At 48.2% G+C, this 13,675-nt stretch overlaps 1 protein-coding gene across 5 annotated transcripts in view; it reads right to left on the bottom strand.

Moving 5' to 3' along the window:
* Nucleotides 1-13,675, bottom strand: part of GAS7 (growth arrest specific 7) — a 275,238-nt gene that overhangs the window by 7,622 nt on the left and 253,941 nt on the right. For all 5 annotated transcript variants that reach the window (XM_003274677.2, XM_030800648.1, XM_003274676.2 and 2 more), the window contains exons 10-12: nt 8,422-8,550; nt 7,255-7,378; nt 1,358-1,437 (exon numbers count right to left, since the gene is read on the bottom strand). In XM_003274677.2, the coding sequence (XP_003274725.1) occupies nt 1,358-1,437; nt 7,255-7,378; nt 8,422-8,550 (333 nt within the window). The remainder of the gene's footprint in view (nt 1-1,357; nt 1,438-7,254; nt 7,379-8,421; nt 8,551-13,675) is intronic.

Below are 13,675 nucleotides of genomic sequence, written 5' to 3'. Positions count from 1 at the left end.
GCTGATGACAGCAGCAGCGGCTGTTTTACTTCCTGAAAAGCCTCCTCCGCCAGGCACAGTGCTGAGGGCTTTACATGCGTTCCTTAACTGTCCTCGTTACAATTTTAAGAGATCGTTTCTGTTATTATCCCCATTCTCCAAGCAAGGGAACTAACACCTAGAGGGGCAACAACACGGCTCACTCAAAGCGACACGGAATTATGGGAGGGACAGGATTTAAACCAGAGTCCATCAGGCTGTTACTCATAGCAAGGCACCCATGCAGCCCTAGCCCTGGTGCTCTGATGGGGTACAACAAAGGGGCACATGTGGGAGCTCCATGCCACACATTCCTGGGGCCGTGTCCCTGGGCCTCTGCTGAGCAGCCTCCCTTCCTCTGCCCACGCCTAGTGCTGCGGCAGCAATAGAGACCGGGCCAGGAAGGCAGACTGGGCTGCACGTGGCACAGCTTTTGTCAAAGGGGAGAGTGGAAGGGGTTCGTCCTCTGGTTTCTAGATGGTTTTGTGTCTTTGGAATCGAGGGGATCCGGCTGTTATTCTGCATACAACTAGGTCACTGCCCAGGTGATTAACCAGAAAGGGGGGTAAAGCAGGGGGCTTAATTAGGAGATTAACCAGGAGGAAAACTAGGTCACTGTCCCTGGTGGAGGCCTCTAATCTGCTCTGGTGGGCTGACACCTGGGGAAGGCAGCTGGTTAGTCCTGTGCTGGATGGACGGGTGGCTTTAGGCAGTGGGCTGATCCGATGAGCACCTGGCATGATGCCTCCTGTCCCATCTGGCCCAAGTACCAGCCACACTTCGCTGTCCACTCAGGCAGGTGCTAACCGATAAGGAGATGCTGCCCCTTTACAAGAAATACTCAGGAGAGCATCATTGGCCCTGCCGCCTGTTGTTCACCCTTGGTGAGAGGCCTCCCCCAACGCCCCTGCCTAGCTCCATCTTCACCCATCCATCCACTTTGCAAGGATCTCCTATCAAGGACCTACAACTCATGTGTGTGCATGTATAGGGCGGTCCTCTTTTCCTATAGCTTGGCTATTTTTCCTAAAGAGGCCATTGTCCACTTAGTTGAGGAGAGTCCTCAGTTGACCCTGACCTCGCAGAGGACAGCCCAAGAAGGATGTAGCCATATCGAACCCAACCCTGCCCACATCCACACAGCTAGGAAGCGCTGGAGCAGAGATCCGAATCCACATAAGCTGGCTCACGTTGAGGTTTCGACCCCAACACTGATGTCGATTTGATGACCATCTCTAGGGTCACTCCACCCCATCATCTCCGTGCCCACCAACAACCACCAGGGGCTGCTCTGCATCAGCCTCTGTATTGCCATGCCCACACATCCCTGACCACTTACCAATGTGGTGGTCACCATCTCTTCAAACCACTTGGACTGGGCCTGGTTGTAGAGATCCACACAGCGCATGAGGTCGTCTCCTGGAAAAAGACCACAGTCACCACCATGATGCATCCTATCCTCACCATGACTCCGTGCCCCACCCGGTGCCCCACAGCCAAGCCTTCTCCTCCCCCTGGGGTCATGGTGGCCACTGGAAAGTTGGAAAAGGGATGGCAGTAGGAAGAAGAAGAAAGCAGAGCCAGGGAAGGAAGGGGGAAATCCAGCTCCATGAGAAACCAGCTCAGGTGTCCCCCTGAAGCCTGACCCCAGATACCAAGGATTCAGGATGGTGGTTCTCATTGTGCGTGCGTGCGTGTGTGTGTGTATGTGTGTGTGTGTGTGTGTGTGTGTGTCTAGGGTATTCCTAGGACCCCCGATCCTATCATGAGCCCAAGAAATGCTTCCCTCTCTAAAGACGGCAGTTTTATTTTACACTGGGGAGTCCAGATTGGTTAAAACATGTCACACACAATTTGGTACTAAGAAGAATTAAGGAAGATAAATTTTCAGATCATGTAAATGTCTGTGTGTGTGTGTGTGCATGAACACGCTGCAAGATGTCCTTCTGAAACACAAAAGAACACATCTGTAGTCACAGCCTAAAACATGCACTGGAGCAGCACACCTCAGCTTTAGGAGAGTAGCTACCTTGAGAAACAGAGAAAGGGCGAGTGGCAGGAATCAGCTCCTTCTATCGCATTTTATGTCATCACAGAAAGATCCGAGGCAAACATAACTATTCAATCTTTATGACGATTACTTTGTTATCATATGTATGTTTGGAACATTTTGTAATTAGAAAGAAAACACACTGCGAAGTAATTGCAAACATTACTAAGCGTACCAGCACCTTGGAACCTTGCTACACAAATCACAGTCTGTGGGCCAGTGGCACTTGTATCCCCTGGGCTAGAAATTCAGAAACCCAGGACAGATCCGAGACCTACTGAATCAGAGACTGCATGTTTACAAGACGCTCTGGTAATGTGTGTGCACATGGCAGGCGGAGCAGCACAGCTCTCATGCACGGCTTTGTCTCAGCATAGCTTCCTGATCTTCACAGGGCTCCAGCAAGAGGAAGGCATCATGGTCTCTGCTCATGATGGAAAAAGCTCATGAGTGAACCCCAAAGTGAAGTAATTTTCTCTAGTAATTCTAGAAGCAGAATGCTAGAGTGGAATTTAGTAATCTGAGTAGAGTCAAAGTTAACCCTATAGCATCATCATAGTGGCTCATAGGTACTCTGATAGGAAAGTCAAAGAGAACAGGGAAGGTTATGTCTCCAGACCCAAGGCCTAGCTGCGAACCACACGACTAGCTGTGCCACACCCCAGACGCAAGTGTGCCTTCAGTAACAGAGCCCACACCAAGGCATTTATTCATTTTGTTCTTGGTCCAAGGCCAGTGACTGGACCCTTGATCCCAAGAGGCACTGAACCGGAGAGAAGAAAGTGGATACTGCACCATAAAATGCATTTTTTTCTTTTTTTTTTTTTTTTTTTGAGACGGAGTCTGGCTCTGTCACCCAGGCTGGAGTGCAGTGGCGTAATCTCGGCTCGCTGCAACCTCCACCTCCTGGGTTCAAGTGATTCCTCTGCCTCAGTCTCCCGAGTAGCTGGTACCACAGGCGTGCGCCACCACCCCTGGCTAGTTTTTGTATTTTTAGTAGAGACGGGGTTTCACCATATCGGCCAGGCTAGTCTCAAACTCCTGACCTTGTGATCCGCCCGCCTCAGCCTCCCAAATGCAAATGCATTTCCAGCAAGAGCTCCTGCCTGGCCGAGGAGGAGGGCGGCATGCTGCTCTGTACACTGTGAAACTCCTTGAGCCCTACGTGTTGATCCTGATTTTGAGAAATTGCTTCAGGAACTTCCACAGCATTGGGAAACAGAGTAAGTGAAGGGGGCTGTACCTTCTCTCTATGGCAGCCCAAGAGCTTGAAATTGGAACTTTTAGAACAGTATTGGTTAAGACCATGGATTGTGGGACAAGAATGCCTTTGTTGGCCGGGTGCGGTGGCTCACACCTGTAATCCCAGCACTTTGGAAGGCCGAGGCGGGCGGATCACGAGGTCAGGAGATTGAGACCATCCTAGCTAACACGGTGAAACCCCGTCTCTACTAAAAATACAAAATATTAGCCGGATGTGGTGGCAGGAGCCTATAGTCCCAGCTACTCGGGAGGCTGAGGCAGGAGAATGGCGTGAACCAGGGAGGCGGAGCTTGCAGTGAGCCGAGATCGCACCACACCACTGCACTCCAGCCTGGGAGACAGAGCGAGACTCCATCTCAAAAAAAAAAAAAAAAAAAAAAAAAAAAAAAAGAACACCTTTGTTGTCATCCCAGCTCAACTACTTATTAGCTACGTAATCGTAGACAAGTCAGTTAACCTGCGCTTGCCTCCGTGTCTTCATCTGCAAAATGGAGGTAACGATTGTACCTTTACCAAGTTGTTATGAGGAATAAATATGTCAATATATGTAAAGCGCTTAGAATAGAGATGGGCGTAGAGAGCTGAATATTAATATGGGCTATGGTGGTGATGAAGATGATGATGATGATGATGATGATCCCTGAGGATCTGATGTCCTTCCTTCTAGTAGCCTTGGAAAAAATGAGGAAGAGGGAGGAAAGGAACAGAAGGAAAGAGCAGGTGGCATTTCCTGAGCAACAGGCTGTCCAGCAAAATGGCGACAAGCAGAGTCTCTGGAATGAGAGGAGACTGAATTCTGGCTTCGCTGCTCCACCACTGTGGACCTCATGGAAGGTTCTCATTTTCTCTGCCATCAGTCTTCTCAGTTGTAAAGGGTATAAAAATACCTCCCTGCAGGGGGACTGTGCTGATCAAAAGAGACAGTGCTCTAAATAAAGCATGGAGGCTGGCCACAGCGAGCGCTCAGAAGAGGCGGTATTTTTCAGAGTTAGGTCTAAGGACTGTCACTTTCATCACAAAATAATTCCAAACTACAGGAATGAGAGACCGTATTATCTGATGACAATGCAATAAAACTATGTAAAAAAAAAAAATAGCAAGATTAGAAAACAACAACAAAGCCCTTGCTTGTAAACATATAAAGATTTTCTTTGAAACAATTCTTGGTTCAAAGATCAAATGAAAACCCAAATAGCAAAACATATTGAAAACAGCAGAAATAAAACCACCATAAATAAGAACCTGTGGAATATGGTTAGACCACCAGTGTAAGGAAAAATAAGTGTCTGGTGGGTTAAATATTTCACTGTTTTTGTTTTTTGTTGTTGTTGTTTTTTTTTGAGATGGAGTCTCGCTCTGTTGCCCAGGCAGGTGGGAGTGCAGTGCTGCGATCTCGGCTCACCGCAACCTCCGCCTCCTGGGTTCAAGCAATTCTCCTGCCTTGGCCTCCCAAGTAGCTGAGATTACAGGCACACACCATCACACCCAGCTAAGTTTTGTATTCTTAGTAGAGACGAGGTTTCACTACGTTGGCTAGGCTGGTCTCGAACTCCTGACCTCGTGATCTGCCTGCCTAGGCCTCCCAAAGTGCTGGGATTACAGGCGTGAGCCACCGCGGCCGGCCTTCACTATTTTAAAAACAAAAACAAAAATAAACACCTGAAACTAAGAAAAGTAAGAAAAAACCCTCTAGGTTATTAAAAAAAAAAAAAAAAAAAGATCTAAATCAGCTCCGAAATCTAGGCTTCTTATGGGAAATATAACTGTACAGAAAAACAGCAAGAAAAAATAGACAAACAAGCAAAAAAAAAAATTACAAAGAACAAAACTAAAAGACGAATGACAATCTAGGAAAAGTATCTGCAATTAAAATGAAAAACGGTTCATCTCCCTGATAGATAAAGAATCTATATGGTCAATGGGGAAAGGATATGAGTTAGTCAGTTCACAGAAAGCACAAAATGATTTATATGTATATTTTACATACTCAACCTGGGTTATGGAGAAAAGCAAATTAAAAACAAAATATCATTTTTCCCCATTCACTAACGATTTCAAATCTTGATAACACACAATGTTGATAAGCATTTAGAGAACAGGCATTATTCATAGATGCTGTTGATGGGTGCTCTCTCTGGAAAGCAATTTGGAAATATCCATCAAGATGAATAATACCCTTTGACTCAGCATCTATATTCTCTCTATATGCAGATCTGGTCTTAGGCACACACAAAGATGCAGGTACAATAACACAGCTTCACTGGCTGGCAAGCACTCTGAAACAATCTAAGAGTCCTAAACCTCAGTTAAGGGAATGATGAAATAAATGTGGGTACAATCATACAATTGGACACTGGCCAGCCATTAAAAATTTGATATGCATGAATAGATGGGCAAAAAGATTTACAGAAACGAAAAAGAGGTATTTCCAAGATATATTAAATAAGTTCAGAAGATAGATTATATGATCAAATTTATATAAATTTAAATATTTAAAAATCAAAACACTACGAAGAGACGGTGATTATTTCTGTGAATAGCATTTTATATTCTTGTCTGCTGATTAAAATATTTTGCCATGTACCAATACTGTTTTTGCAATATAATCGTTTTTTGAGGTAGAGTCTCTCTCTGTCACCCAGGCTGGAATGCAATGGTGTGATCATAGCTCACTGCAGCCTTAACCTCCTGGGTTCAAGCCATCCTCCACCTTAGCCTCCTGAGTAGCTGATTCTACAGGCATGCACCACCATGCCTAGCTAATTTTTTCAAATTTTTTTGTAGAGATGAGGTACTATGTTGCCCAGGCTGGTCTCGAACTCCTGGGCTCAACTGATCCTCCTGCCTCAGCCTCTCAAATTGCTGGGATTACAGGTGTTAGCCACTGCACCTGGCCTATAACTTATTTTTTTGCTAACTTAATAATTTAAACAGATCTCTTCCCATTCTGTGCCCACCCCCCTTCTCTCTACCGATAAATATATTGTGCCTTCTACTTCTGGATCCTGTAATTTATTATTGTGCATTATAAGATCTGTATAATAAATGTTATCCTTCTATTACATTTTTTTTATTGACTTATTTCTATCCTACCTTATTTTGAAACGTAAGGTGGCTGCTTTCTTCTATAATGAAGGAATTGTAACAGATTCACCAGAAATTGAGGTGAAAGGGACCTACAGACCAAACTCTAATACTATGGCACACATTCTAATTCCAGAGGCAACATGCGTGTCCTCTTGTGCAGTGAAACACGGCTTCCTTTAGATCTAGTTACGGAGGTTTCCACTGGTTCTACCAGGCCTTCTCTTCCTCTTTGTGTATTAGCTAACTTTGACCACCAGGTGGAAGCAGAAACCAACTCATTGGGAGACTATTCTCAAGAGACTGAAATCTGGTTATTTCTTCAAACAAAGTGTCAGCCTCTGTTCCCAGGGCAGGAGCCCATCCCCATAGGTGAACCTTCAGAGACAGCATCGCTTCCTGGGGAGGTGGGCAGCTTGGGTGAGCTGTGCACTTCTGTGGGCTCTGAACAGGGACAGGGCCCTGAGTTCTCAGTGCATGAAGGAGTTTGTCCACCTCCTGGTCAGAGATCCGGGGCTTGGGCAAAAAAAAAAAAAAAAAAAAAAAAAAAAGCCATCACCAGGGAAACGGTAAGGAGTCCAGCCTCTACCATGCCGCAGAACTAGCCCGGCCTGTCTCCTTCCTCTGACCCCCAAAGTCTCTTCCTTTGAGATCTCTGGGTGTGGGTCAGAGAGGAGAGAAGAGGGGGTACCTCCTGGGAAACAAGGGAAGTAATTTCCCCGCTGCAGTCTTGCAAGAGAGAGACGCACCCTGCACCCTCCCCAGTTACCCCATCTCCTAGCCCCGTGCCCTCTCCTTCTGTGCGCACTGACCAGGCCAGGCAGGTGCCCGGCACTCACCAGCCTGCGTGGACTTCCTCCGTGCCTTCTTGATGTCCTCCTCTGTCTTGTTGCTCAGCTTGATCTCCAGCTGCTGGGTCTTCATCTCCAGGTCTCTCTGCCGCTCTGTGAGGGCTTTCCGGGCCTGGGGTCCAAGGACATGGAGAAGCTGCTCGTAAAGCTCAGAGCCAGTGGGCCTCCTGGGCCACGCAGCCCAGCTTCCCTTTGGAGTCCTTTTGCCCCTTGTTTGTGTGGATGATGCCACAGTGGTCCAGAGAGGCCCAGCAGCCAGAGTGGCGCCACCCAGCTAGGTAGAGGCTACAACCCAGCTCTTTTCATCCTTGCCTCTTCCAGTGACATCTGGACTCAGCCTACATCAATCTCTCAAATCACGTTTTTTTTCCCTGATGGAGCCTGTACACAAACTGGGGACCTAGGCAGTCCTAAAATCACACCCCCTCTGCTTGGAAGGGACCACAAAGGCCACCTGTGTCACCTCCCTGCAGCACTTAATAGGATGTAGCACCAGCCCTCCCGTTCCGGAGCTGGACACGCCTCGACCCTCTCGTTCCCTTCACTGTACTGCCTTTCCTCCAGGCCACCACTGGCATCTCTGTGGTCCTTGGGTGGCGGCAGCTGGCTGGGCCCAGGGTGTCCCAGCAGTTTGAGCCCCCTTCTCCTCTCTAAGGCACTGGGGGCTGGGAATCAGTCCCTGGGGCACACTCTCTTCCCTCTAAGGCTGAACATCAATTTCCTTGAGGTCAGACCACCCAGGACTCTGCCTCATCCCTGAGCAGGAAGGAGAGCAGGAAGGGGGTGACTGAGTCAGGAGGACTCTGCCAGGTGAGGCTTAAACACGGGGCCCCACGTGAACCAGCAGCAGCACTGCCAGGCTCTGGGTTTAAGTGGTCACCTACAGTGACCCGACCGCGCACTGTAGCTGCAGCCTCTCCTCGCACCCCTGGCCCTCTGGGTGGTCATTCGAGCACCACAGGGAGGCAGCTCCTATCTGCCCTTGGATGGGTGGGGTGCTCAGGCGTGGGCACGAGGCTTGGACATCCCCCTATTCCCCTACCTGGGGACAAAGACTCAGACTTGGCGTATGGAGCCACCGCTGGCTTCCCAGTCCCCCCTCTTCCAGACAGCCCCCGACGCGCCTGCCCCGGCCCAGCGTCCTGGGCCTCTCACCTTCTCCACCGAGGCATAGCGGCTGGCGAGCTGCTTGCGAAGGTCGGCAATGTGGTGGTCACACTTCTTCATGTCTTTCTTGAAGTTCTCACGGAAGTTCATCAGGGGCTTCTCCACCTCGCTGTGAAGCTGTGGGGAGAGTAGAGAAGCACACTCAGGACCCAGGATGTCAGCTGCAAGCCAGTGCAGGGAGGAGGGATGGGAGGGGCACCCCCACTTCCCCAGGCAGGTGAGGATGAGTCTGGGGCGGCAACCTGGTAGGAAGGTGGGAGACATCCCCTGACACGTGGCTGCCTATCAGTTCTCAGCTTACGACCTTCAAAGACTAATAGAGAACTGGCCATCCAAACACCCCTCTCTCCTCCTTGTGTTAGTTGTAAATATGTCCTACTATTTTTTTTGAGCCCCTGGAACCTTCCTTGTATAAGAAAACATCCCCATCTGGTGGCAGTTTGCAGGATGCTACAAAAATCTTGAGAGCTTATGAGAATAAATAAACCCCTTTCCCATGTATATAGGTTTGGCATTTGCTGAGTAGCAGGAGCTGTACAACTCTGGGAATCTGAGAGAGTTAGCTCAGCCTGCTCACTCAGAAACTCCAGGGCCTCTTTCTAAGGACGTGGAAAGCAAGCGACTTTCAGGCTTTAATATACCCAGGAATGACCTGGAAGAGTTTTCAACATAAAGGTGTCCTGGACCCCAGGACGGTTTCGCAGCCCCAGGTTCTGCGGTCTGGGGAAAAGCCCACGAACCTGCCAATATACCAGGAGCTTTCCCCAAATTCAAATGACATTCTGGAAACGCGACGCTGCTAACTATCACAAGTGATTTGATTCCACAGATGAGGATGCCCGGCATCTCTGTCTCTCTACAGACATCAAGTGTTTTTGTTTTTGTTTTGAGACGGAGTCTCACTGTCTCCCAGGCTGGAGTGCAATGGCGCAATCTCGGCTCACTGCAAGCTCCACCTCACAGGTTCAAGCCGTTCTCCTGCCTCAGCCTCCCGAGTAGCTGGGATTACAGGCACCCGCTACCATACCCGGCTAATTTTTTTTGTATTTTTAGTAGAGACGGGGTTTCACCATGTTAGCCAGGGTGGTCTTGATCTTCTGACCTCGTGATCCGCCCGCCTTGGCCTCCCAAAGTGCTGGGATTACAGGCGTGAGCCACTACGCCTGGCCGATATTAAGTACTTTTTCAAGACATAATTTTTTTTTTCCTTTAAAATGGTTAGCCTGGTTATCTTTAGTACCTATTCTTAACTTTTAAGCATCTCTGTTGAACCAGGAGTCAGAAGTCCTTCCCGGAAGTGTGTCCTCGCACACTCAGGCCGGCCTGTCATGGGCCCATCAGTTTTTCTTTCCAAAACTCTTACTCTCTTTGCTTCCTTTTCATCTCACACATCAGAAGAGAATAAGAGAAATTCCAAGTTGGTAGGAATTTCAGACACTGTCTAGTCTGGTATTTTTCAGACGGTGTGTGGCCGAGAGTTGTGAAATCGATTTAATGGGCCAGGACCAGCTTTTTGGTGAGAACAGACCAGACTTGAACAGAAAATACCAAAGTACATTTTAAGTAGGAGGATAAATACTGTTTTATGAAACATTTGTTTCAGCTACAGATGTGTGTGAATGTCTGTGTGCAGATACCGGAGTGGATACCTACAGAAGGGTTCTGAATGCTCATGTAAAATGCATCATTGTAAGTCACTGTCAGATAAGTGTAAAGAGACTGATCTGGTCTGAATTCTTCATTTCATATGTGAAGAAATGAAACCCCAGGGGAGCTAAGTGACTTGCTCGAGGTCACAGAGCTTGGTAGTGATAGTACTGAGACACAACTCATGTCTCCTCACTCCTGTCCCCTAAATCTTCTGAACGCGCAGCCTCTACCGCATGAGATTTTCTACCAGCAGAAGGAATTCTGCTCCTCTCCCTTCTTCAGCAGGAGCCAGGTATAACTTTCTTTGTATACGGCACTCTTGTTTCTTTAGCAATCTGTTGCTATTAGCAATGGCTTGAGCTAGTGGACCAGAAAAACCAGAAAAATTGCTGCAACGAAATTGCATTTCTTAAAGAGCTTTTACCCCTGGCACAGAGCATTCGGAGCAGAATTTCAATAAGTCTTTTGGAGCAGACGTTAAAAAGGGTTTTCGGCATATGGAGCTATATTATTCATGGCAGTCAAATAAATCCTTGGAGCCACTTTCTCCTCAAGGAATCTCCATAAAACCACTAGGCTGCTGCGATGACCGCTTGAGGCCACCAACACTGACCGACAGGCTGGAAGCAGCCGAGAGCCTCTCGTCGCAAAGTCTGTTTTGCACGACGGGTCTTCATGAGCTTCCCCTCAGCTGAATGGTAAGGTCAACCCTGTGTCCTGAAGCCTAACTTAAAATGTTCTGAGCATGTGGTTGTCCGGGGCCAGTCTGCAGCAGCCCATTGGCAACCCCTGGAAAGGCAGAGGCTCAAGAAGAGGCTGTGTTTTCAATGCCATTGGTCTGCCAAAGAGCGGGAGTTGCTGGAAGAAAAGCTCTGGGGACCAAGTCTCCCATTTGCTCAGTCCTCTCCTTTGCTTCCTCTGTGACTGAACCCACCTGGCTGTGTGACCATGGGCTGTGATCTCACCCCACCTCTTCTCACTGTGAAATGGGGATGCTATTTCGCATGGTGGTTGATGGCAATGAGTTATATCCTGCACACAGCCATCCACACCACTTATGTCACCACTACCATGTCGGAGAGGGTTTTGCCACCTGTTGGGTACTCTAAACAATCAAGAATCGGGGTCCAGCTGATGAGGAGTAAATGCCACCAAGATTCCCAGGGACCCAGCAGGTGACCTTTCCAACGCTCGCAACTCTGGCTCCCAGCCCCACCCCATCACAATGGCAGCCCGCCCAGGCATCTTGCCAGTCAATGGAAGTTTCTACCACAGCAGAGAATGGAGCCGCTGGGGGCCCCGACAGGAGAAGGGAGGCCTTGGGGGGAAAGCTACTCATGATCTGCAGCTGAAAAATAACTTGCTGTTTTGGATGCAATGCAGGAAAAAGACCCATTCATGGAGTTCCCTTCTCTGCCAGGACTTGAGTAGCAATTTTCTAGTGAAGCGCTTGGTGTAATGAGGTTAGTTTGCGTGCTTTCACTAGCTGGGAATTCTCACTCACATCTGGGTGTCAACTCAATCTTGGGGCACACTAAGCCATGGGGAGCTGTAGCAGCTCTGTTCCCTCTTCCCACCCAGCTCTTTAGAAAGTCCTTTCATGTGTCTCAGTCATCTGAGTCATTCATTCTGCCTTCTGTGTGCCGAGTACCACCACGGGGTACATCGTATGGAATCCCAAAGCAGGGAATTGCAATTACAGTGGGAACGGCACTAGGAGAGAGACAGGACCAGTGAGTGCTGAACGTGGAGGCCCCAGGAAGGAGCAACCATCTTGGAGGGATGCTACCTTCAAATGATCAAGGATGTGTTAAAGAAGCAGACTCAAAGTTTAGGCACTTTACCCTGCTGTGTCTGACCAGTGTTGGTGGGAGGGCAGAGGGAAGAGAGAGGAGGCCAGGGTCACTGGGATGATGCACTCTGAAAGGTGTTTTTTTTTTGTTGTTTTTTGTTTTTTGTTTTTTGAGACAGAGTCTCACTCTGTTGCCAGGCTGGAGTGCAGTGGTGTGAACTCGGCTCACTGCAACTTCCACCTCCAGGGTTCAAGAGATTCTCCTGTCTCAGCCTCCTGAGTAGCTGGGACTACAGGCATGCACCACCAAGCCCAGCTAATTTTTGTATTTTTAGTAGAGACGGGGTTTCACCATGTTGGCCAGGATGGTCTCGATCTCGCGACCTCATGATCCACCCACCTCAGCCTCCCAAAGTGCTGGGATTACAGGCGTGAGCTACCATGCCTGGCCCCTCTTTCTTTAAAAGGCAAGCCTGTTAATGGGTAGCCCCATCAATCATGTACACTTTAGAGTGGATTATTTCACTGAGAGATTTAGTTTATTTTTCATCTAAAAATTAGCTGAGAGTTGGAGAGAAAACCTGGAGGTATGTGCCAGGGAGTGGGGAGGGGAGAGTCACTTGGAAACATAGAGAAATCTTGAGAGAAAGGAGACCTGAAAAGACTAGGGGTGGGGCGGAGATAGTCAGAGGGCTCTGTTCATTCATGACTCAATAAGAAAATATTTATTAAGCATCTACTACGTGTAAGGCACCATCCTGAGCCCTGAGGATAGGAATAGGACAGAAACACCCTGCCCTCGAGTCCTGGTGCTGGTATCTTCAGAACCAAATGAAAGAGGGACTCTTCATGGCTGGGCACGGTGGCTCACACCTGTAATCCCAGCACTTTGGGAGGCGGAGGCGGGCGGATCACGAGGTCAGGAGTTCAAGACTAGCCTGGCCAACATGGCGAAACCCCATCTCTACTAAAAATACAAAAAATCAGCCAGGCGTGGTGGCATGCGCCTGTAATCCCAGCGACTCGGGAGGTTGAGGCAGGAGAATTGCTTGAACCCAGGAGGTGGAGGTTTCAGTGAGCTGAGATTGCACCACAGCACTCCAGCCTGGATGACAGAGTGAGACTCCGTCTCAAAAAAAAAAAAAAAAAAAAAAAGAATGAAAGAAAGAAAGAGAAAGAAGGAAGGAAGGAAGGAAGGAAGGAAGGAAGGAAGGAAGGAAAGAAAGATACTTTACTTGTTCCGAAATTTTGCAACAACCACAAATTTAAAAAAAAATTCTCCCTTTGGCATAACCTAATATCTCCTGACACTAGGAAGAGACAGGACATGCTACTCCATCCCTTTGAAAGCCAGGCAAAAAGAAAGCAGGGCTTCATCACTCAGGGGCTGCCCTGAGAAACTGAGGGGTGTGCTAAGGCCTGCTCCCAAGAGCTGAATGTTAAATTTTCAGGAATTCTGTTTGCTGGTTGTTAAACACAGCCATTATCAAAAAGGAAATGATATAATTAAATAAATTATATTAAAAACAAAGGTAATAGGCCAGGTATAGTGGCTCATGTCTGTGATCCCAGCATTTTGGGAGGTAGAGGCAGGAAGACTGCTTGAAGCCAGGAGGTCGAGATCAGCCTGGGGAAAATAGCAAGATCCCATCTGTATAAAGAAATAAAAAATCGGTGAAACCCCGTCTCTACTAAAAAATACATAAAATTAGCCGGGCGTGGTGGTGGGCACCTGTAGTCCCAGCTACTCGGAGAGGCTGAGGCAGGAGAATGGCGTGAACCCGGGAGGCGGAACTTGCA

Source organism: Nomascus leucogenys, chromosome 19, assembly GCF_006542625.1.
Source record: "Nomascus leucogenys isolate Asia chromosome 19, Asia_NLE_v1, whole genome shotgun sequence".
NCBI lineage: Eukaryota > Metazoa > Chordata > Mammalia > Primates > Hylobatidae > Nomascus > Nomascus leucogenys.
This window is presented reverse-complemented; position numbering and strand designations above follow the sequence as displayed.